The 26,063-nt window shown below is 46.8% G+C and overlaps 1 protein-coding gene across 5 annotated transcripts in view; it reads right to left on the bottom strand.

Moving 5' to 3' along the window:
* The window catches only part of ADCY3 (adenylate cyclase 3), a 100,211-nt gene that overhangs the window by 54,589 nt on the left and 19,559 nt on the right, over positions 1 to 26,063 (bottom strand). For all 5 annotated transcript variants that reach the window (XM_036873061.1, XM_036873058.1, XM_036873062.1 and 2 more), the window contains exon 3: positions 4,161 to 4,310. In XM_036873061.1, coding sequence (XP_036728956.1) covers positions 4,161 to 4,310 — 150 coding nt within the window. The remainder of the gene's footprint in view (positions 1 to 4,160; positions 4,311 to 26,063) is intronic.

Below are 26,063 nucleotides of genomic sequence, written 5' to 3'. Positions count from 1 at the left end.
AAGGAGCAACAGTATTATTGTACAACATGGGGAATATAGCCAATATTTTATAATAACTATAAATGGAGTATAATCTTTAAAAATTGTGAATCACTATATTGTACATCTGTAACTTATATAATATTATACAGCAACTATACTTCAAAAACTAAATAACAAAAGGAGCAACACTATGTCCTACAGCTGGAAGCCCGAGGATAACAGAAAGACACCTTCAAAGGGTAGAAAGTAAAAATCCAGAAACCTTAAATTCTATATCTGATAAAAAATGACTTTCAAAATTGAAATCAAAATAAACACACTTCTAGCAATTAGAAATGGAGAGAATTTAGTGCCAACAGACCGACTTGAAAAGCAATATTAAAAGGAATTCCTCAAGAAGATGGAAGCACAGCAATGAAGAAGAAATGGAGTGTAACTGAGAGGGTAAAATACGGGCAAACGTTGGTAATGAATATTAACTGTAGAAGACTATAATGTAACTTTATGAGACTGTTTTGTGGGGCTTAAAACATATGTTGAATTAAAATACATTACAATCGAATCACAATGTTGTACATGTGAAACTAACAAAATATTGTAAATCATCTATACCCCAATTTTTTAAAAACCTGAAACAAATAAATAATAAAATACAATATATTACAGTGGCCAGAAAGTATTGGGGAGGGGGAATTAAGTGTTGTGAGGTCTTTGCATTGTGACCAAAGAGGCAAAAAATACTTTGGGGTAGATGCAAATGAATCATAATTGACACTTGTTGACCTTACTTCATTTTTGAAAGACATTTTGATACATTTTGTAGAATATACATTATTCTTAAGTGCATCAAAACCAATCACATGCTAGGTCAAAAATCAAGTTTCAACAAATTTCAAAGGGCTAAAATCATACAGAGCATAGTCTTTGACCGCAGTCAAACGAAGCTAAAAATCAGTACTAAAAAGATAACTTTTAAACATTCCCCAGACATTTGGAAATTAATGTACTCCTAAATAGCTCATGGATCAAAGGCATCTCAATGGATTTAGAAAATATAAATTTCAGAATTTAGAAAATGGAACTAAATGACAACAGGAATATGACATATCAAAACTTGCGGGATAGGGCTTCCCTGGTGGCGCAGTGGTTGAGAATCTGCCTGCCAACTCAGGGGACACGGGTTCGAGCCCTGGTCTGGGAAGATCCCACATGCCGTGGAGCAACTGGCCCCGTGAGCCACAATTGCTGAGCCTGCGCGTCTGGAGCCTGTGCTCCGCAACAAGAGAGGCCGCGATAGTGAGAGGCCCGTGCACTGCGATGAAGAGTGGCCCCCACTTGCCACAACTAGAGAAAGCCCTCGCACAGAAACGAAGACCCAAAGCAGCCATAAATAAATAAATAAATAAATAAACAAACTTGCGGGATAAAGCTAAAGCACTGTAATGAGGGAACTCTATAGCATAAGTACATGTTTTAGAAAAGAAATGTTGGAAATTAGCTATATCAGTTCCATTTCAAGAAGGTAAAAAAGAACACTAAATTAATCCCAAAGAAAGGAAATACAAAGTTAGAAGCATAAATTAATGAATTACAGAAATGCACAAAGAACCAAAAAGGTGTTTCACTAAAAAGGCTAAAACATTAATAAACCTTAGTAAGACAAATTAAGAAAAAATTTTAAAACAGAAGGCACAAATTACCAATATCAGTAATGAAAAAAGGAATATAAATCCCATACACAATGACACATAAAAAGAAAATATAATGAACATTATGTCAAAAATTTGAAAACTTAGATGAAATGGACAAGTTCTTGAAAAAACAAAAGCTTTCCAAAACTCATGCAAAAAGAAATGTACAACGTTATATCTTTAGATGAAACAACCTTCTCATAAAGAAACCTCCAGACCCAATAGGGCTCCACTAGTGAATTCTTCTAAACATTAAAGGAATAACCTAAATCTTCCTTAAACTTTTCCAGGGATTAGAAAGAGGGAACATTTCTCCAATTAATAAGTCTGGCATAACCATGATACCCAAACCAGTCAAGGACACGGAAAGAAAGTTAAAATGGCAAGCAGCTCTCATGTCCATAGCCACAAAAGTCCTAAGGGAAATACAGCAAATTGAAACTCACAGGTGGCAGAATTCCAGCCCTCCTGATGGTGATAATGCTTTTCTCACTCTCAAAGGAACTGACACAGATTCTCCCATGTTACCGCCAAATTTATTATCATCTACTATTTACATATAGGGAAACTGAGGCCCAAAGAGGGGAAGGAACTAGCCCAAGGTCACATTCAGGCTAGAGTCCACCTGATGGCCATTTACAGCCACCTGCTGTAGCCCAGCAAGGCCTGGGGATGAGGTCTGTGCCCCTCCGCCCCCTGCACCTCCCTTCTGCCTCCCTGGACCCCTCACTCCTGGGCTAGTGCCTGAGCAGGTAACGCACAGGAGCGGCAGCATGGCTCCACGGTGTCCAGGAGGCCTGGAGCACACAGGCGTGGTTCTCTCAGCCAGACCCCAGGCTCCCCGCACTGATCCTGCCCAAAGGGGCATTAGAAAGTGGGCCTTGTGGCCTATGTACCTCAGCCTGACCATCACTGTTTCCAGCTTTACTGGTTACAAAGCACTTCTGTGTTTCCCATCTGACCCTCAGCAAGATGAGTATCAACATCTCTACTTTGGAGTATCAATACCCCCACTTTGCAGATGAGGGAAGTGAGGCTCTATGGGGTGGATAACTTGTCTAAATCATCCACCCAGAGACTAACAGATCCAGGGTGAGACTCAGGGCCTTCCTCACCACACCAGGAGGCCCCCACCAAGCACTACTGAACGTAATTGAAGATGTCCTGGATTATACATTATGAGACAGACAAGATGAACACAGATGGGTATACTGAAAACTGCACAGACTATATAAAAAAGAACTCCCCAGTCTAGCTCAGTGGTGACACATGCATTTTTTTAAAATGTAGAGAACCCAGAGGGCTGCCTCCACATTATGAGAGATCAAATGCAAACAAGAACCAAGACAGCATAAAAAGCAGAAATTAAAGAATGCCTTTGAAGGAATTCAATATAGCCAGTAAAGCTTTACTGACGATTCTTTAAATATGTTCAAGCCACAGCAGCTCCCCGGTAACCACAGGATACAGGGCTGAGGAGAAGGGGACGAATATGACGGGCCCTTTGTCACAACGGAGGTAGGAAGGTTCCCCTTCTAAAGCCTGTCTTCTGAAAGAGATGAGTCCGAGGCCCAGCTCAGAAGCTTCTAGATCTCATTGGTAAACAGAGAGAGAAAGAACCTCCCAGGACAGACAAAGCTAGGACACATCAGCTAAATGACTCAGTGTGTGCCTTCAAATAGCACTGTCTAGAGAACATGAGGCCCACCAGTGGGGCCCCCCGAAACTAAGGCCCCACCCACCTGGGTGGCAGGGTCTATGAAAACAGCAATTTCAGTGAACCCACTGAACCCAGAGCAAACAGCACCACCTGAACACAAAATGACATGGTTCCCAGAGCAGAGAAATCATATGTTTTCAACCTATTTGGTTTGTTTGTTCAGGGCAAGTCAACCTATGGATAACAGGAAACCGGTGGATGTCATTTCTGAAATCCTTCAAAAAGCATGTGAGATGAATCCAGACCAAAAACTATTTAGAAGACTGAGTCACACGAGAGCGGGGAGTTTCTGCAGTGGATCAGGCTGGAGTAAAGCCAGTAAACAAAGAGAAGGGACAGCAGGCAGGCACTTCTCTTGATGGAAAAATGTAAACAGTGGGCTCCCCAGGGGTTGGGCTCAGTTTTAGGTCTTCACAAATGACTTAGCGGGAGAAGGCAGTGGGGAGATTGCCCTGAGCCTGTGGGAGGATGGGGTGAGGGGCTGATAGACTTCACACACAAGGGCCTCCGAAGCCAGGGGATGGGTCTCCCACCCCCACCCCACCACAGGGAGAGGAGCCCTGAGAACAAAGCAGGTGAGCGATCTGCCCAGGGGGGTGTGGCAGAGGGAGCGGGGAGAGGAATAACACAGAGTGATGCCTCCAGAGAAAAAGAATTCACACGGAGCCCTGGGGTACCCACAGCAACTGGGTTCATGCGCTTCCGACAGGCCCCAAACCCAGGCTCCAGGCCGGCACTGCCCCAAGGCCACCCCCAGAGAGCCTCACCTGCTGCTGGCTCTGCTCCTCCAGGTTCATCTTCACCTCCAGCGACTGGCGGGCCTCCAGGAAGGCCTTGCGGTGCTTGCGGTCCGCCATGTAGTAGGACATGATGCCCACGACGATGGCGCACAGGTAGAGGAAGACATTGGCCAGAATCTGTATCCAGAGGAGGAAGAGAGGAAAGGACAACGGTCAAGGCATGTCTTCAGGAGAAGGATGGAGGAGGTGGGCAGGTAGTGACCCAAATCCAACTGCAAGTTGCCCACTGTCCAGGGAGGTCCCCAGCAAAGCTTCTGACCTCGAGGGGGTATTCAGATCCCTGAAGTAGACCCTGCCCCACCGCCATGGATGAGTGAGGGGACTGCTGCTCTCCCTTCCACCTTTTCATGGTAGGGAAGCTGGCCAATCCTGCCCACCTGTGACGCCTGAGCAGTCCTTCTGCTACTCATCCATTCACTCACTCACTTGTTCAACCACCACTTACTGCACCCTTACTTCATAGGCGCATTTAGGTACTGTGCTGATTAGCTGGGGAGGAAAGTGAACCCAGATCTACTGGCCAGGGGTGTATAATCCTAATAGCTGCAGATCATATGCAATGTCACAGGAGACCAGAAGAGGTTCTGGGCTGATTTAGTTGTCACGATGCCACCTAACACATGTGCCGCAGAATACAGGCTTCTGGGATTCACATGCATCCTCTGAGCCAACCCCACCTGCCAGCAGGTGAGAGGGTGGCCAGTACCAACATCCAGGTCTCATGAAGAACTGAAGCTACAGGAAGGGGAAGAGGGGGGTGGGGTCTGACGTCTGTCCGGTAAGCTCGGTGCATTGGCACCAAGGGCTTCTTTGGGCATCGAGAACCTGCTCCCCCACCCCTGGCACCCTGCAGGCTGGCCTAGGTGTCCTTGGTCCCCAGCCTGCTCCCACAGGCCGCCAGAGGTAACCTTGGCTATGGACCTGACATTCAAACCACACCTGATTTCCTGGCGCTGTCTGCTGCCGGCTCCGATCCTTGACCTGACGGGGCCCCATGTGGGGCTGGACCAGGTTCTAATTCCTCCCACTTCTCCAAGACCACTGGCCACGAAGCTTCTCCAACAAGGCCTGTTCCCAGGTCTGGTGCCTCCCACTCCCCCGAGGCTGCCCCACGCTCCCTGCCTTGATTCCCTGAGGTCCTGCCAGAGGCGGACAGACCCCTCCTCCCAAGGGTGTGGTTTCTGGAGCAGAAGTTGGAAGTTGAGAGGCAGGAAGGGAGACAGAAGTTCTTAAGTTTCTGACCCTAGGGAAAGAAAAGATTGGCCCAGCGGAACATAATAAATTCTGGGGTAGGTGAAAAATGCAGGGAAGTCAATTTTAGATGTTGAGACAAGATAGTTTAACAGACAATAAGGCAAGTTCATTCTGACATCAATTTCCTGGGTACTCTCGGTTATGCTGTATCCCTCTGACCGCTTTTATGTTTCATCAGGGCTGCCGGTCGAAACTAACCAGGAGGACCTACCACCCCCAGCAGAAGCTTCCTGAAGAGTCTGTACTTGGGCACCAGTCTAAGCCCAGGGGGCACTCAACAAAGGTCTGCCGAGCAATGAATTAATTAGCCGGTGAGGTGTGTCGTGGTGCTGCTCATCAAACCACTGGGTGAAGAGTTCACGAGCTTCCTAGATGGCTGGTTCTAGCAACTGACAACCAGCTGTGTTCTTGGGCCTGGGCAGCCTGATCGCCTACACCGTCTGCGGGGCAAGCAGGGCGTTTCAAAGTCCTGTAGGACGTCTCCTGCACCTTCTTCTGGGCCATGACAACCCATTCCCATCTGAGTGGTCAGTATGAGTATGCCCACTGGTCATTAGTATGGTCAGGCCACTTATTAAACATCTGATGATCGGAAAAGCTGCCGATTTATAATTTACGTTCAGTGAGTCAAAGCAAATCACACAGATCATTGGGTCTCAAAGCCAGTCTAGCCTGAGGTCCAGGAACCTCCACCAGCCCAGAAGCCACCCTCCTGTGGGGTCCGTGTGGCCTTAGAAACCTGCCCAACTCCAAGTTCATGGCGCAGGAAGCTGGTCAAGGTCAGGCTGCACCCCGTGCATCCTCACCAAGCAGTGGCACTCGACTGAAGCCCATGCGGGGTCCAGATACAGCAGCCACCGGGCCGAGGGTCTCCAGGCTGACAGGGCTTGGGGTCCTGGAGGGCGAGGGAGGAGCCACACGTTTGCACCCCACACCTGCCAGTGTCAGCAACTGAACCAGGGGCTCCAGACAAGTCAGGATGACCTGGGGCCACAGGCCTGTCTCTGCCCTGGCCACAACCAGCCTGGGATGTCACACGGCTGGGGACAGAGCTCCTCACCCAGGGGTCTTCCTGACCACCTCACGAGGATGCACGAGGCGGGCTCTGTAAAATGTACAGTGCTGAGCTTGTACAGTGCTGAGCTACTGTCATTACCCATAGGGCGTCCACCTAAGAAAACCAAACCTGCAGACAGGCTGTCAGAGAGCAACTCTAGTGGAAAAGTTTCAAACCAAAGATTATAATACAAAAAATAAGAGGATTCAGGGACTCCCCTGGTGGCACAGTGGTTAAGAATCCACCTGCCAATGCGGGCGACAAGGGTTTGAGCCCTGGTCCGGGAAGATCCCTCATGCCACGGAGCAACTAAGCCCATGCACCACAACTACTGAGCCTGCGCTCTAGAGCCTGCGAGCCAGAACTACTGAGCCCGCGTGCCACAACTACTGAAGCCCGCGCACCTAGAGCCCGTGCTCCACAAGAGAAGCCACCGCAATGAGAAGCCCGCGCACCGCAACGAAGAGTAGCCCCCGCTAGCCGCAACTAGAGAAAGCCCGCGCACAGCAACGAAGACCCAACGCAGCCAAAAATAATTAATTAATTAATTTTTTAAAAAAAGAGGATTCAGGTTGGGTTCATGCCTGGGGAATGTCTAGGCAGGACAGCATTCCTTTCACTGAAGTGCACATTTTAAAATAAAATCTACTTTTGCACTCACTTGTAGGTACAGATGATCTAGAAAGTGAATTTAAGAGGCGCGCTGGACTCCGGCACTGCCCCTTGCTAGCCGGGTGGCCGCCAGGTCAAATAACCTCCCTGAGCTCACTTCGTCACCTATGAGCAAGGGAGGGACTGACTCATCTGGAAGATCCCCCGGTCCTGACACTGGTCCTCATCAGACCTCACTTCTGAGGGCCAAGGTTGGGATTGGCGATGACCTGGTCCCGAGAGGCCAGGGGAAGGAGAGCAGGTCAGTTCCAAGTTGGCCAGAGAGCCACGCTGCCTCCTGGGCCCTGGGCATCCCCGGACCCAGAGGTCTCATCCCCTTCCTGACCTGCACTCTCGGCTGCAGGGATGCGGAGGGAAACGGCCACATCTGGACCATGTGCTGCAGAGTCAGGTGGGTCCTGCAGGTGCCATCCATGCCAGGGAACTCCCTCCCGCCTTCCAGTGAGCACATCTGTTTCCAGACAATTCTCCCGACAGTCCCAGGCCTTGGGTCTCCTGGAGCTCCCCCAATTCTCTAAACTTGCCTCAACTGAAGAAAGGGCCCTCAGGGTGCTGCTGCTCTGGTCCACCCAACCTCTCTCTCCAGGGCTACAAGGCCCAGAAGGAGTGCGGCAACCCCCCGGTGCCAGGCAGAGGGGGGGCGAGAGGCTCAGCCTCCAACTCCAGGGCACAAATCCACTAAGCCAAGGAGACCTCCAGCCGAGGAAGCAGGGGTTCGCTCTGGGGAGGAGGGTTGGGGAGGGAGCAAGAGCTGCACTGCAACATGGTCCCCTGGGGTGATGGGGGCCCAGAGGTGCACAGGTGACCAGCGGGGCGGATGAGGGTGTGGACAGCAGTCCCCACGTGCAGCCAGGGCCGGGAGCCCCTGATCCTGGCCTGTTTCTTCGCCTGTAACATCCTCTCACATCACAACCTTACGTTCTAGACACGGTCACACACCTCACCCACCTCATCTCGTTTAATCTTCACAAGGCAGGTGATATTATTCCAATTTTACAGGAGAAGGAATTGAGATTAAACAAGGGCTCAGAACTAGAGGATAAGGTTTCTTCCTGCACTCATCTCTTATTATTCTCTGATGCAAAACCCCACCCTACAAGTCCCCCTCAGCTAATTTACATATTTATAACCCCACCTTTCCCCAGAAAGGCTGTTAGATATTTTTTAAAACTAAAATTAAAATTTCCACCAAAATACCAGCCCTAAAGCACTTATTGTGAGCTGCTTGCATTTTTAATCTGAAACAAAATAGTACATCTACAGATTTCCACAACTTCCCTACACATGGGTGGTCATTAGCTCTAGGCTCAGAAATCCCTAAATTATGCCTGTGTGTCTCACTTAGCAAAAGGGATGTGCTCCTCCCAACACGCTTGGAAAAAATGAGTTGTGCTCCTTTGGCAGTGGGCCCCGAACAGCGCCAGCACCGAGGAATCGACGGTGACCAGGACGCCCCCGCAGAGCACGGGAGCCCAGCGCTGCCGGAGAAGGTCCAGGTCAGGCCACGATGATGGGTAAGTGGGGCGGCTGTCATCTCTCTAACACATCCGTTAGTATGGCCTCTCGCTACAGTTTAAGAGCTGCAGACCCAGGAAAATCTTTGGCCACCAGGAAAGGTTGAACCCTAGAGAGAATCCGAAATGTGTCTCTCACGTGACTATGACAAATGGGCTCCTCCCAGCTGAGCCTTGACCTCTGCAGGCCTGGGATGAATTTTCTGGTGCTCCCACCCCAGTGAGGGGCGAAGGGCTTCCTTGTCAGAACTCATCTCTTCTCCCTCCAGGACTGCCTTCCCTCCACCCACTGCTGCACAAATACCCACCAACCCTCAACACTCCAGCCACAGCCGGCCCACCTGGCAGCCCCTCTTCCTGCTCAGCCTCCCATCTCCCTTCCTCCCTCCCTCTCCATCCCTTCCCCATCCTCCTCACACACGTCTGCCCCTCTCTAACACACGGGCCACCTGCTAAGGCAGGCACTGCTGTCCTCCTCACCCCTGTGTCCCCAGAGCCCAGCCCAGGCCTCATCCAGCACCTGGTGCTCAGGAACCCAGAGCTATTGGGCTGGACGGACCAGGTAATGGAACCACATCACAGACTCACCCCTCACCTGACCCCTTCAGCCTCTGGCCAGCAGACAAGAAGCCAGCATAAAGCCCACCTCTGGCCCCCACCATCTCCCCGGGACCCAGCCTTCTAATTAATACCCCATCTGCTGCACCCCACCCTAAGAGCAGAGAGGAACGGGGCTCGGTCATCCCCCAGGACAGCAGGTGGGGGACACTCCAGGAAATATCCAGAGTATAAGGCAGAGCATACAAAGCAGTGAGAGAAGGGTGGGGGTGGGTGGCGGGGTCTCATTCATTCAGGAAGAGGTTAGATGGCTTCACACATGCGCCAGAGAGAGATGGGGTCTTGGAAACATGATGACGGGGCTCTGATACCACGGCCAGTGAACAAGCATAGCCCGAAGGCTTCTGCCCTCTACAGTCATCCAAACGACGTATTTGGACAGCTCCAGCTCCACTTTCCAGTTCTGAAAGTCAGCAGGAGCCCCGATGCACAGACCCTCACTCCTGGCTCTTCCGAGTGGTCCGGGGCCAGCGAAGGCAGCACCTCGACCTGGCCGTCCACACTAGGCGGGCGGTGCCCCCCACATCTCCAAGGCTGAGAAGCCCTGCTCTGGGGTGCCGTCGAGGTTACCTCTTCGTGTCCCAGTGGCCTCCTTTAGACTGGGCAGCAGTCTTATTTCAAACAAATTGTTCTTTTTTTCTTTTAAACACAAGATTTTAAAAATAATGAATAAAATGAATGCATCTCCCAAGTGGGTAAACATTCAGCCTAAAGCTTCATCTAACCCATGGCAGCTAGATAATGTGTTTATAATACACCCCCAGCTCAGAAATGCAACCGTGAGAAAATTCCTTTACAAGATCCTTCCTCTTGGAATCTGATGAGTCACAATGTCCCGCACGTTTTCTAACAGCCCACGGGGACAGGGACTGCTCTTAGTGGGGCTTTAAAATGGAAGTCACCCCATCAGAGGCAGGCTGGTGGCTCAAATGCCTAGGCTGACCTCTCCCTATAAACTCATTCCGGCCCGCAGATTCCAGAACATTCCCAAACAGGGGAGAAGAGACCGAGGGAGAGACAGCAGCTCTGGGGTGTCAGTGTCCATGTCAGCTGCCCTCGGAGACCTTGTGATTCTCTGCTGCTGGGGAAAGGCCCCTGTTCATTACAGCTAACTTAGATGTTTTCGAAAAAAACTCTCCAAGGAGCTGCAGGGCAGGAAGGAGCGGGGAGAAGGCACCTCTGAAGGCAACCAGCCTCCCCAACCTAAGGAAGACTGGCCGGAGGCTGCGGTGGCAGCTCCAAAGTGCCCATGGGGTCCCCACCTGTGGAGCCATGCTCCCTGCAGACACTTGGAGGGGCCTACTAGCGGGTGAACGCATGGCAAAGAGGTTGGGCCATGCCGTCACAGAGACCTCCCACACCACCAGCAGGCTGTGTGACCTGGAGCAAGTCACTTAACCTCTCTGAGACTTGGCTTCCTCATCCTCACCGTAACCCTGAAGGCTGTTCCACTAAGATTAAAAGAGAGATTCTAGGCAACACCACCTAACAGAGGGCTTGGCGTAAAGTATGTTCTAAATGACTTTTTTTTCCTTTTCTTCCAGAAAGGAGAAAGAAAATTGGGACCTAATAATAACACTTTAATGAAGTTTTACAAGAGACTTCACATTCATTATCTTATTTGTTTGTCACAACAGCAAAGTTTTCTTATTCTCATTTTGTAGAAGAGACTTGAAGCCCACTGTCTCCCAGCAATGCTGAAACTGGAACCCAGATCTCCTTCCTCTTTTTTTCCCCCTACATACACAGAATTTAAATTTCAAGACATTAAAAAAGCTCTGTCCCAGCCCAGAGGACGGAATATCAGAAGCCAGCCTGACCAGGCACATGTGGCCTGGGGGCAGATCCACCGCTGCTTTCTTGCCCAGCAAGCACACCACCCAAACATGAGTCCAGGGCCCCTTTCCCTATGTTACTGTCTCCTTAGCTGAGTTGTGATGAGGGTCGGCAGAGGCTCGGCGAAGTCCTAGGTGCTGGAGGTCCCCAGGGATCACAGAACCCAGTGAGGACCTGGAGCATCTCTGTGGGTTGGGAGGTCCGTAGACAGTGGGGTGACGCTCCCGTGCTGCCCCGGAGCAAACTCCAGCATCTCTCTGCCACGAGGTGACTGGGGTCTCCAGTAAATACAACCCTGCTTGACACAATGCAAGGCTCAAGCCTTGGGGCACTGTGACATGTACTGTGACATGCCCCTCCAAGCCAGACATTTGTCAAGTTTCCACCACGTGCCTCAAAAGGACTTCCAGAAGCTTCCTACTTGTTTAATAGCTGGGACACGCCTCTGCTAAAAGATATGCAGTGTCCACCCTCTTCCAAAACAAAGATGACTTCCAGATAGGCAGCCAGCCATCTCAACGTGTGACACAAGGTCCCTCATGACCTGCTGGGTGGCCAGAACAGCTTCCCAGGTTGTGTACTGCACACCCCTAGGGGCACCACTCCAGACTCAGACACGATGGCTGCCCCAGAGACGCGGAACAGGGAAGCCCTGACCGTTGGGCTCCAGTGTCACTCCTATGTGTTGTGTCTGCCTGCTGCCCACCAGGCCCCCCTCACTCCAGCCACGCTGGGCGCCTCTCCAATCCTCTAACAAGATGTGCTATCTCAGGGCTCTACAGCTCTACCAGAACATCCCGCCCCTGCTGCCCACCAGGCCCCCCTCACTCCAGCCACGCTGGGCGCCTCTCCAATCCTCTAACAAGATGTGCTATCTCAGGGCTCTACAGCTCTACCAGAACATCCCGCCCCTGCTGCCCACCAGGCCCCCTCACTCCAGCCACGCTGGGCGCCTCTCCAATCCTCTAACAAGATGTGCCATCTCAGGGCTCTACAGCTCTAACCAGAACATCCCGCCCCTGCTGCCCACACGCCCCCGCCCCGGCCAACGGAGGGCTACACATTGTAATGATGCCTTGATTTAACCAGGTCAAGCACAAGCACATAGCACACACCTGGCCCTTAGTCATCCCTCAGGAACTGTTAGTTGTTGTTACTATGTCAAGATTATCTCCAACACCCCTCCCTGATTCCCCAAACGGAACCATCCAACCAACCATCCATCCATCCATCTATTCATTCACAGATTTACTGAATGCCCACCCTGTGCCAGGTTGGCACTTGGTATTTAGCAGTGAATGAGGCAGAAAAAGTCCCTGCTATCATGGGGCTGATGATCTGGTAACAAGAGACAAATAAGAAATTAAGTAATTCAACAGTAAGAGTACCAAAATTCAGCAGACAATAAAAATGATAAAGTGACTGGGTGGCTGCTTTAGACTGAGTGAGGGAGACTGCTGGCCCCGTTTCTTCACTCCCCTGTAAAGTACTGTTCAGCCACAGCTTTGCCATAGCCTCAGGGAGAGTGATGTGTTCCTCCCTCCTGCTGACTCGGACTGTGTGATTTGCTTTGGCCAAATGGATGTCAGTGCATATGACATGAGCAGATTTTGAAATACACTGGCTTTCCCCTTTGTGCTTTTGCTGTCACCATGAGAACAACATGCACCAAAAGTTCAAAGGTCCAGCAGAATGAGAGGCTCATGGAGCAGAACTAAACTCAAGCTGCAGCTTGTAGCCAAACCCAGCTGAGCCCAGCCTAGATCAGCCACACCCCAGCCAACCCACACACGTGTGAGCGAGAAATATGTGGTTGTGAGCCATTGAGTTCTGAGCTGTTTGTTACAGAGCATTAGGTGAAAACAGCTGACTCTGGTTAGGTGGTTAGGACTAGTCTCCCTGAAGTAGTGTCACTTAAGCTAGAATATGAATAACAAAAAAGTCCCAGTCACAGGAAAAATCAGGAGAAAGAGTCTTCTGGATGGAGAATATACTGGTGCAAAGGCCCTCTTTCCCATGAGACACTCACCCACCTCCTGATGCATCTGCATGTACCGCTCCGACAAGCACACAAGGAGCACCTGAGGTCAGGGTGTGTCTTTTACATTTGCAGCCGCAGGGCCTGGCACAGCTACTGGCACAGAGCAAAAGTTAGCTGCACGAATGACTATGGTAGAAAGAAGCTGAAAGAACAGTCCATTCTCCACTGAGGTGTCCCCTTTAATAAGAGAGCCAAAATCCAGCTACAGAAAGGCTGAGCAGCAGTTCTTAACTGGGGTGGGGGGTGATCTGGGCCCCCTGAGGAACATTGTGTGTCTGGGGACATTTTTGATTGTCACGACTAAGGGGGAGGATTCTCCTGGCATCTACTGGGCGGAGGCCAGGGATGCTGCTGAACAGGGCACAGGGCAGCCCCCCACAATGAGGAGCTGTCTGGCCCCAAATGTCAATAGATCTGAGGTCGAGAAACCCCGGCCCAGGCAATGCCTTCTTCCTTTTTGATTCCTGAGTCTTCACTTGAAACTTTCTTAAGCTTTTGGACTGAAGAACAAGGAACGCTGAGGACAAAGACGGCACAAGAAGATTTATTTTTATATCAATCATAGACCTCGTGGGCTAAGAGGAAAACACTACTGATACTTGTTGAACATAAGGACACAGTAGCTCGATAAATGCACCCACGATGGAAGGCAGGCCCAGATCACAGGGGTAGAGACGATTAAGACCGGAGAAGACCACCTGGTCTGTCTCCCTGGAGGGGCAGCTGCAGGAATGAACATCTCACAGTTGGCATTTGATACCAAGGAATTACTCGCCTGAAGTCTGTGGACCAGGTTAGGGGGAGTCAGTGAACCCCTAAAATTAGGGGCAAAGTGTTCCACACTTTTCTGGGGAGCAAAGTCCATTGCTTTCACCAGATTCTCCAAAAGGTCTGTTAGCCCAGATGATTAAGAACCACAAAACGAATCAAAAGCTCCCCATCTCCTCTTGTGGCTTCTTGGCAGAAACAGAAAACATCAGGTCACAGCCCTTTGTGTCTTTTCTTACACATGTGACCCCATTAGTCACCTTGGTCTTTTTCTGCAGGGCAAATAACTCCCCTTCTACTTAAAGGAATCTATTTTAAAATGTTTAATCACGTTTGGCTTCAGATTTTTTTTTTTTAACTCCTGAGTTCTTGCTGAGTGGGGACCTCATGTTGGGTCCTGGAAAGTAAAAAAGAACCTCAAGAGCTCAAATCTACTAGGGGTAAAGAAGCTACAGGAGGGACTTCCCTGGTGGTCCAGTGGTTAAGTCTCCGTGCTCCCAATGCAGGGGGCCCAGGTTTGATCCCTGGTCAGGGAATTAGATCCCGCATGCTGCAACTAAGAACTCGCATGCTGCAACTAAAGATCCTGCACGCTGCAATGAAGATCCCACGTGCGGCAGGCAACTAAGACCCGGCCCAGCCAAATAATCAATCAATCAACCAATATAAAAAAAAGAAGCTACAGGAAAGGGAGGAAGCATAGATTGATTCCAAGGTACAGGAGGACAGGTCGACAAAGGTGTTATTTTCTACTGTACAGCAAAGTTATTCAGTTATACATATATAATACTCTTTTTTATATTCTTTTCCATTATAATCATAGGATATTGAATATAGTTCCTTGTGCTATACAGTAGGCCCCACAAGGGAGTAAAACGGGCTGGACACACTCAATTGTGGGTTTTCACAAATATTGACAACACAGAGCTTTAACATACATATTAATATATGGATGCTGGATGGTGAAAGCAATTTAAACCAATTTCTCACTGAGGACCACTGTTAAATAAAGGAAAGGCAAGAAGTAATAAACTATACGCTTATGCGAGTTACCAGAACAACGAAAGGGTTCCACGCTGCCTGCTCTGGTCTTCTCACCTCTAAGTAATCCTACTTGCATTTAGTGCAGAGATCCTGACTTTCTGGAATTGTCTTTGAGTGAACTTGAGAAGAAATGTACCAGCCCAGAGGAACATATAATCTGGAGACAGAAGAGTTCTAGAACCCCAGCAGTATGATCATCACACAAACTTAGCAAAATGAGAAAGGGATCCCCAATTTCACAAGCACACTGAAGCCCCTGCATATACGGAACAGAGCAAACTCGGGATTCCGAGGACTTCGTACCTCTCAATTCAAGATGACTCATATCTTGAGAGTAAAACTTTTTGCAGACTCTCCGCTGCAGAAACCAGCGTCACAGCTTTCTCCTTGGGGATTCAATTGCCTCTCTTCTCTCCCTGAGTGCTTCTGAGGGATTACTCAGCAACTCTCATCCCTGCAGCCTCTCAGAGCCTGCTTGGAGACATCTGGGATGTGGTTTTTTAGTCACTGGTTCTGACTTGACCCTTCAGTGCTTATTCCTTACTTGCTATTTCTCTAGTTTCTGATCCAGGTGTGTTGGCATCCAAAAGGTAAATGATTAAGACTCAGGAATCTAAATATCACACTCCCCCAGGTGATTCTCTTTTATTCATTGTTCTAGGTGGTGCAGTAAATAGCAAAACAAAGCCAAGATCCTCCAACCTTCCTGGTTCTTTAAACCAAACTATAAACATATGCGATCATTTTACGTTATCTCCCTATGCCTATTGCCTATTTTTCTTCCATTCATTTTTTCTCTTTCCTTTTCTAACAATCTTCTGATCCTTGGTGCACCCTCACCCAGAGCTACTGCACTTCCTTACCGTCCTTCCCTATCCGACCAGCATCTCTTCCATACGTTCAAAGCCACATCCACTGAGATGTTTTCCATCTGTTCACCCTGTTTCATGTGTCCTACATTTCATTCAGTTTCCTGGTTTTCAATTCAGATCTTAAGTCATTTTCCAAGTTTCCTTCTGACTGTCCCAACCCTGTCTCCCCCTGCCCCCCATCTCCCTGCTCTTGGTAGAGCTAGTACACACTCACATCAGAGACTCCACAGCCCGGTCCTCTCCATGCACCGTCTTGGTCACATAACAAACAAAAACTTTCAAATTCCACAATCTGAGCCTAAAGCCCTGGCAAACTATCACCACTCCTAAATTTCTTCAGCCTCAAGTGTCTTGAATTAGCGCCACCTGAGTGCGCTCCCCTCCCCCTCCCTCAGTGGCTCCCAACCCTGCAGCACCTGAGAATCACCTGGGGGCCATGCCCGGGCAGCATCCCAAAACAGTGAAACCTGAGGCCCAGACATGGCACCGTTAAAAACCTCCCAGGTGACTATATATGTGTAGCCCATGGCCAGTGGGAACACCCAAGTCTGTCACAGTCTCCCCAACCATCCTCGAGCTGAAGGTCCCATTTCTGCCAGCCAAGGGGTGGGACCAGAGCTCACCTGGCTGTGCACCTCAGATAATTAGCACCCAGCCTTGAGTATGTCTGAAGTAACCCTTTGTTGACTGACTGTTCTCCCTGTCACTGGTGCTCCTTTCTGCACCTCCAGTGGGTCATTCATTCCATCTGGTCTTTCTGGGTCTTCCTCATCGTCCTCCTCTTGCCATCACCCGGCCCAAACCCTCACCTCCCACAAGGCTGGGCACCGACTCATTTCCCTGGCCCCTCTCTGGTCCTGCTAACCCACCCCCTGGTATCAGGTTAATCTTCCAAACTTACCTTTTTGCAAGTTCCACCGCCTGCTCAAAACACCTCAAGAGCTGACAATTTTCCAAAAGGTAAAGTTCAAAATCCTCATTCTGGCACTCGAGGTCCTACATACTCTGGCCCCTGTGACCTTTTCTAAATATCGCCCACAGTCCCCTGATGTAAACCATCTGCTTTAGCCAAGGTGATGTCCCCAACGTTGTCACCCGGCAGGCACTCCTGACCTCAGCACATGTTGCAGCCCACACTCCAAGGGCCCTCAAATTTTTCCACTTAAGTGGAGAGGAAGCTTCACCTCTTCCCTTGCTGGGGCATGTGGCTTTTGCATTCTATTCCATAAAAATCCATGTTTGTATTACTATCTTTTTTTTTGGTCGCACCGTGTGGCATGTGGGATCTTAGTTCCCCGACCAGGGATCGAACCCACACACCCGGCAGTGGAAGCTCGGAGTCCTAACCACTGGACTGCCAGGGAAGTCCCTGTATTACTACTTTTAAACGTCTTAAAATGTTTGCCTTTGAGTAAAACACATGTGTCTGTTATATTACACGCTCCACTAGGGTGGGGACAAGATCTGTTCCAATCACCACTGTGTAACCAGCACTAGACAAACACCTGGCACACAGGAGGTGCCCAGTGACTACTGAGCGAAGGAATGAATAGTGGGGGAAGGAGGGAGAGAATGAAGGAAGAGAGGGAGAAAAGGAAAAAGGTGAGGAGAGAAGGGCAGAGGGAGGGCAGATGTTAACACCGACGCCATAGTTATCCTGAGGCCTCAAGTACACCGTAGGCAAGCACACCCCTGCATCCGCCAACGTGAGAAGCACCCCGCCTGAACTGGCCCCCGACTGTATCCCCCATCACCTTCAGCCCTTCCCTCAAGATCCAGCTAAACCCTGCCTGCTCCGCAAAGCCTTTCCGGATGGCCCCGCCCCTGAGCTATCACACTCTCCTCGTGTTTCTCCTCTAGTTTCTTAACGAGGAAATAAGTGCAAGATAAGTCATTAAGAGAAAAAAAAAAAAGTTTAAATACACAGCCACACTCTGCTCTCATTTACAGAGTAGAAATGAAACAGGGCAGGAGCAGAAACACCAAAACATCAACAGTGGTTATCGTGTAAGGGAGGGAGATTTAGGACGAATCCTGATTTCTTCTTTTTGCCTCATCATCTTTCTGGAGCGAATCTCTCTGCAGAGACAAGAAAGACAAGGGGTACCATCTGAAGTTTCTATTGTTCCTTCCACTCGCTTGGAACACCCTGACTGCCAGCAGACCTGGGGACCCTTAACTACTTTTTTTTTTTTTTAATTTATTTATTTATTTATTTTGGCTGCATTGGGTCTTCGTTGCTGCGTGCGGGCTTTCTCTAGTTGCGGCGAGTGGGGGCTACTCTTCGTTGTGGTGCACGGGCTTCTCGTTGCGGTGGCTTCTCTTGTTGCGGAGCATGGGCTCTAGGCAGGCGGGCTTCGGTAGCTGAGGCAGGCGGGCTTCGGTAGCTGTGGCACGCGGGCTTCAGTAGTTGTGGCACGTGGGCTCAGTAGTTGTGGCGCATGGGCTTAGTTGCTCCGCGGCATGTGGGATCTTCCCAGACCAGGGCTCGAACCTGTGTCCCCTGAATTGGCAGGTGGATTCTTAACCACTGCGCCACCAAGGAGGCCCCCAGGGACCCTTAGAAACAGAGGTTCCTCTTCATGGAAACTCCCTCCTTGCACTCAGAGGCCCTCAGTAAACACCTCGTGGTGGGGAGCCCCACCCCAGAGCCACTGAGAACCTCCCCTGGGCACCTGTTTCTACGGGACACACCTCGCCTCCTGCCAGATTTCTCAAAAGGCCAGCTGGGAAGATAAACCTTCCGACAGCCTTCAAACAAGATGCGGGCGCAGCACCCGAGGGCCTTGCCCTCTGCCCTCCCGCTCTGCTCGGTGAAAGGCAGGAATTCGGAACCACAGGATCACAGCCACCAGCAGTGAAGGGAGATGCCCCCGCCCCGCGCTGCCCAGCCAATCGTCTGTCACTCATCGTTCAGCGCCAACACATGCAAAGGAGGCACCCTCTCATCAACTGGAGCTGGTTCGGGTTATCCCCACAGAATCACCATCTCCTCTCGCTAATGAGCCTTCCCTGGGGAAAGGCAGGGGCTCGCCCTGCCGGCAAGGTGGCTGCAGTCAGTCGCGATGGTTCCACACAGAGTAATCGCTGCTGGCATAGAGGGCCTCTCGCCATCGACCTCGAGGTCCCTTACAAACAATGCCACACGGCTCACTTGGTCTAAGTTCTCCTTTGGACCTGGTTTTCTTCCTCTTCCCTCAAATGCTTTGTCCACCCGTGAGTGCCACCCTCCGTCCTTTCCCTCAGAGACCGGCCACCCAGCTGGCAGGGACTTTCTCACCCTGGGAACACACATAACCCAGGTTTCCAAAGGAGCTCTAAAACCATCCCCTGGCTTCCTGAGAAGTTCCCAACTTTAAAAATATTTCCCTTTGGTTTTTGCCTAATTTTCCCACTTATCGGCCTTACACTTTTGACACATAAGAGACCAGATCTTCTCCCCACCTGAGCGGAGGACTGAGGCCCATCATCAGCATCGCCAGTGGTCTGTCCACAAGGGCATCCGAGTCTCTCCCAGCTCACGGCCGGCACCACACTTCCTGTGGCATCCTTCCTCTATGGGCCCCCGAGGACCACCTGTCCCTACCCCTCCCAAATACATTAACACACACACACACACACTCACACACGCCATCTCTCAGTAAGGTAAACACTCGGGGACAGTAAAACACAGCAGTTAGAAACTGGGCTTGAATTCCAACTCCACCACCACTGGCTGTGGCCTTGGGAGGTGTAACCACTGCTCTAAGCTTGCTCCCTCCTCTATGAAATGAGAATAACATGATTCCTACCTCGGGGTGGGTTTGAGAATTTGTGAAGACGATGCATGTAACGCACCTGGCACAGTACTGTGCTGGGCACACAGCAAGTCTTAATAAGTGTTAGCTATTATGATTAGGTGTATTATAAATTCCCAGTATCACTGTGTTCCCAATTCTCCAGCTTTCTTCATCTCCTTTAATACGTCTTCTCAACACCTGGGAAGGCGGTAAGTACCAATGGCTCCCAAACCTGTTCTAAGGTTCTACACTCAGACATTCTGCTTTAGTATATTTGGAGGAGGGCCAGGAATCTGCATTCTGAAAAGCGCTCCTCCCCCACCCAGGAGATTCCAATGCCACCAGTCCTGTAACCTGATTGCTGCATTTTACTATTTAAATACGATTCTGTGTCCCTTGGCGTTGTCCTTTAAGGTTCATCCTGATGTGAACTCACGTTGTCCCCCCATAGGGCTCTCAACTGTTTTCCTGCTGCCACGGTCCTCCCCCATCGCCCGTCAGCTCTCCCCGAGTCCACTGCGTGCCGGCTGGGCTGCAAGGCTGGTGATGCGGCTCCATCCCAGGACCCTGCTCCCAGCTGAAGGGCTCAGTCCCTCTCCTGTCCCTCTGCCCAATCCCTACTGGGAAGCCCTCTGTGGCAATGCCAGCAGCTGCCAGAGCCAACTGCCCAGACCATACTTATCAAGTACTTCCCTAGCCCACAGTGCTGCCTGCTGTCTGGGGACACCAGTAAACCTCGAGCCATTCGTCAACAAGTCCTCCTCCAGCCCCTACCCGGGAGGCAGAGTGACACCATGCGATGAACAGCAGCCTCGGAGCCAGACAAGTTCCTAATTTATCATTCCTTAGCAAGTCCCCTAAAACTTCCCTCTTCGATCTCCACACATGGAAAATAAGGCCAACAGCTTCAACTTACTTCCATTTAAGAAATCTTTGCCCATCCCAAGAAAATCACAATGATTTTCTCCTATGCTTTATTCTAGAAGTTTTATAGTTTAAATCTTACTATGATCTATTTCAAGTTAATTTTTATATGTGGGGTAATGTATGGATTACGTTTTTTTCCCCCATATGGATACCTGATTATTGCAGCATCATTTGCTGAAAAATTATCCTTTTTCCACTGAATTACCTTGACACTTTTGTTGAACATTACTTGATCACAGATGTCTGTGTTAACTTCCAGACTTTATTCAGATTAATTGATCTAAGTGTCTACCCTTACGCTGATACTACACTGTCTTGATTACTATAAATTTATATCTCATAATCAGGTGGTGTAAATCCTCTGAAGAAACGTTTTTCTAGTTTATATATCCTAATAAATTTTATAATCATATTTTCAATTTCTAAAACAAGACTGATGGGGTTTTGGGGTTTTTTAATAATTAAATTAATTAATTATTTTTTTGGGCTGCATTGGGTCTTCGTTGCTGCACGCAGGCTTTTTTCTCTAGTTGCAGCGAGCGGGGGCTACTCTTCATTGTGGTACGTGGGCTTCTCAGTGCGGTAGCTTCTCTTGTTGCAGAGCATGGGCTCTAGGCACGCGGGCTTCAGTAGTTGTGGCACACGGGCTTAGTTTCTCCGCGGCATGTGGGATCTTCCCAGACCAGGGATTGAACCTGTGTCCCCTGCATTGGCAGGAGGATTCTTAACCACTGCACCACCAGGTAAGTCCTGGGGTTTTGATTTTGATTGAACTGAATCTATAACAATTTAGGGAGGATTGACATCTTAACAATATTAATTGTTATCTGTGATCTCTCCACTAATTTAGGTCTTCATTTACTTCTTTCAGCAATGTGTTATAGTTTTTACATCTTGCATATATTTTATTAAATTTAGCTTTAAGTATTTCATGGTTTTGCATGGTACTTAAAAGGGATTTTTTGTCAATTTCCAATTGTTTGTTGCTAGCATATAAAAATACAATAGGTCTTTTAACATTAATCATGTAACTTTCAAACTGGTTAAACTCACTTCTAGCAGCTTTTGGTGGATTCTTCAGGATTTTTTTTACATAGATGATCATATCATCTGAGAATAAAGACCGTTTCATTTCTTTCTTTCCTATTTGTATGACCCTTTTTTTCTTGCTTTATTGCACTGGCTAGGACCTCTAGTAAAAAAAGGTGAAAGAAGTAGTAAGAATGAAATTTGTTTCTTGCCTTGTTCCTGATTTTAGGGACAGGGCCAGCTACATAATGTAGAGGCCTATTGCAAAGTGAAAATGAAGGTCCCCTTATTCAAAAAGAAAAAAAAAGAGCCAAAAAATATACTAAAATATAAAGCTTCATCCTTTCCTTTGAGGTCTTTCTTTCAACTTATGGTAATTTTTATCTGTTATTTGATGTTGTTCTAAGAAAAGTTAAATTTAAAAATTATTAGCATGAATTTTACCATCAATCTATATTGTACAATGCCAGTTTTAAATGCAAATGTAAGCCCATTTAACTCGTATGAAGAATCACTGCAATGAAACAATTAGTATATTGTGGCTTATATGTACATATGTGTACATACAGTAGAAACTGCAGAAAATTAACTCAACTGTTTTTATTCACTTCTTGATATGCACATATTCTACTGACACTGTCTACATTCAGCTTACTAATGAAGAAGGACTAAAAAGAAAAAGAACTAGGATTTCTCTTATATTTTCCTTTCTTTCTGCAATAAGTGGGTGGCTAATACAGGCAAGCAACACGTGTAAGAAAGCAGTGATGGAGTTCCTTGGACAGTCACGTTCCTTAAAATGCCACTACTTTCTTTCTGCATTAGAAGCAAGATCTAGTTTGAACAAAAGCATGTCCTCTCACAGCCTTCAGGACCTCCACTGAGCCATAGATACAGTATGGTACTTTGTATTTGCTTTGCATCTTGCTGAACTCCCAGACATTGTGAGTTCACCAGAATTCCAAGCTGTTAGGGCACTGCAAACTCTATATGAAAATGAGACAGCAAGGAGGAATGGAAGACACACACATTGTGCATATTTCCTCTGCGCACCTGCATGTTCCATTATCCCAGTAGACTCTAATTACAAAACACAAGGTCAAAGATAACATTAAGAATTTCAGGGCTTCCCTGGTGGTGCAGTGGTTGAGAATCTGCCTGCCAATGCAGGGGACATGGGTTCGAGCCCTGGTCTGGGAAGATCCCACATGCCGCGGAGCAACTAGGCCCGTGAGCCACAGTTACTGAGCCTGCGCGTCTGGAGCCTGTGCCCCGCAACAAGAGAGGCCGCGACAGTGAAAGGCCCGTGTACCGCAATGAAGAGTCATCCCCACTTGACGCAACTAAAGAAAGCCCTCACACAGAAACGAAGACCCAACACAGCCAAAAATAAATCAATTAATTAATTTTAAAAAAATTATGCCTTAACATTTAAAAAAAAAATTCAAAACTGCACAAGTAACATTCCTATAAAGCTAACCCTGCTTAGGAGGACAGCATTCAGATTTTCACTATTAAATACGATGTAGGGTTTTCACAGATGCCTTTTCTCAGGTTGAAGACATTTTCTTCTATTCCTAGTTTGCTAAGAGTTTTTATCATGAATAGGTGTTGAATTTTGTCAAGTGCTTTTATTCCATATTTATTGAGATGATCATATGGGTTTTCCTTTTAGTCTGCTAATATGTGGAATTATACCAATTGGTTTTAACATGGTATTCCTTTGAAAATCCCCACCTGGTCATTATGTGTTATTATTTTTTATATATTGCTGGGGTTTGTTTGCTAATGTTCTATTAAAGAATTTTTGGTGTACACAACAGGGTTATTCATCTGTAGTTTGGGTTTTTTTCTTACAATGTCTTTTTCTGCTTTTGATATCAGGGCAATGCTGACCTCATAAAATGAGCTGGGAAATGTTCCCTCCTCTTCTATTTTCTGGCAGTTTGTATAGAATTGGTATCTTTTCACTCTTAAATATTTGGTGGAATTCAGCACTGAAGCCATCAGGGGCTGGAGTTTCTTTGGGGAAGGTTTTTAAGTGCAAACTCAGTTTCTTTAATGGAGATAGAGCTATTCAACTTTGGTAGTTTATGTCTCTCAAGTAATTTGTCTAATTTATCTAAATTGTCCAATTCGTTGACATATACTAATTTATAACATTACTTTATTGTTATCTTAATGTTTACAGGATCCATAATAATGTTCCCATTTCCCTTCCTGGTATTTGTAATTTGTATCCTCTCTCATTTCCCTGATCATCTAACCAGAGGTTTATCAATTTTATTGCCTTTTTCAAAGAATCAAGCTTTGGATTCACTGATTTTTCTTTATTGTTTGCCCACTATTTTCTGTGCTTTTTTTTTTTTTTTACTTTCTACTTCTTACTCTGGATTTAATTTTTCTACTTCACTTGAGGTGGAAGCATAGATCATTTATTTTAGACCTTTCTTTATTAACACAAGCATTTAATGCTATACATTTCCCTCTTGGTACTGCTTTGCCTGCATTCCACAAAATTGGTATGTTGTGTTTTCACATTAATTCAACACATTTTCTAATGTCACTTGTGATTTCTGTCTTTATCCATGGGTTATTCATGCATGTGTTGTTTAATTTTCCAAATATATTCTGGAATTTTTAAGATATATTTCTGTTATTTCTACTTTAATCCATCATTTTTGTCAGAGAACATTATACTTTGTATGATTTTAATCAGTTTTTAATGTATTGAATCTTGTGTTGCGGCCCAGCAGATTGGGTGTCTTCATGAACATTTCAGTGCATTTGAAGAGTATATGTATTCTGTAGTTGTTGAGTAGAGGGTTCTATAAATATCACTTTGGTTCAGCTCGTTGTTACAATCTATATCCTTCTAATCTGTCAAGTATTCTATATACTTCTAATTTGTCTACTTACTATACCAATAACTGAGAGAGGTGTGTTGCAATCTTCAAATATAAATATGGATTTGCCTAGTCCTCCTTTTAGTTCTATCATTTTTTGTTTTGTGTATTTTAAAGCTTTGTTATTAGGTACATACATATTTAGGATCATAATGTCTTTTTGATGAATTGACTCCTTTATCATTATGAAGGAGTGGATACCTCTTTATCCCTCGTAATATTCCTTATTCCAAAGTCTACATTGCCTGTTACTAACATAGACAGACACTCCAGCTTTCTTTTGATTAGTGTATATATGGAATATCTTTTACCATCCTTTTAATCTGTGTCTTTATGTTAAAAATGGGCTTCTTTATGATAGCTTATAGTTGATTCTTGCTTTATTATCCATCTGATATCTGCCTATTAAATAGAGTCATTATATCACATACATTTAATATTATTATCAATATGGTTGAATCTAAAACTATTTTTGTCTTCTATTGGTCTCACTTGTTCTTTGTTACTTTTCCTGCCATCTTTTGATTTTATCATTCCACTTTATCTCCATTATAGGCTACGTGCCATGCTTCTTTGTTATGCTTTTTTAATGGTTGCTTTGAGATTTACAATACAGGCATACCTCGGAGATGTTACAGGTTTGATTCCAGACCACCACAATAAAAGAGAATATTGAAATAAAGCAAGTCACACAATTTTTTTGTTTCCAAGTGCACATAAAATTATGGTTACACTATACTGTAGTCTAGTAAGTGTGCAATAGCATGTCTAAAAAAACAACATACATACCTTAATTAAAAAATACTTTATTGCTAAAAAATGCTAACAATCATCTGAGCCTTCAGAAAATCATAATCTTTTTGGTGGTGCTTTGATATATTGCAAAAGTTACCAAAATGTGACACAGAGACATAAAGTGAGCAAATGCTGTCAAGAAAATTGTGCCAATAGACTTGCTTAATGTAGGGTTGCCACAAACCTTCAATCTGTAAAAAACACAATGTCTGAGAAGTGCAATAAAGCAAAGCACAATAAAATGAGGTATGCCTATATGCATCTTCAACTTAATATAGTCTACTTCAAATATTATTATTTTACATATAGTATAACAGTATATTTTCATTTCTTCCCTTCTGTCTTTTGTTCTATTGTTGTCATACATTATTCTTCTATGTTATAAACTCCACAGTACATTGTTTATATTTTTGCTTTAGATAGTCTTTTAAAAAGAGATTAAAAATGAGAAAAAATAACTTTCGTTTTTCCATAGATTTACTATTTAGAGGCCTCTTCATTCTTTTGTGCAGTCCAAATTTCTATTTAGTATCATTTTTCTTCTGCTTGGAAAACTTTCATTAATACTTTTTGTGGAGCAGGTCAGCTGGTGATGAATTCTCTCAACTTTAATTTGTCTACAAAAAAGGCTTCACTTCACTTTCATTTTTTGAAGGACATTTTATTGGGTATAGAATTATAGATTGACCTATTTTTCAGTTCTATTGTCTTCTGCCCTGAATAACTTCTGGCTAGACATCTACAATCATTCTTATCTC

This window comes from Balaenoptera musculus, chromosome 13 (assembly GCF_009873245.2).
Source record: "Balaenoptera musculus isolate JJ_BM4_2016_0621 chromosome 13, mBalMus1.pri.v3, whole genome shotgun sequence".
Lineage (NCBI taxonomy): Eukaryota > Metazoa > Chordata > Mammalia > Artiodactyla > Balaenopteridae > Balaenoptera > Balaenoptera musculus.
Note: the sequence above shows the minus strand (reverse complement) of the source record. Positions and strands in the feature narration are given on the sequence as shown.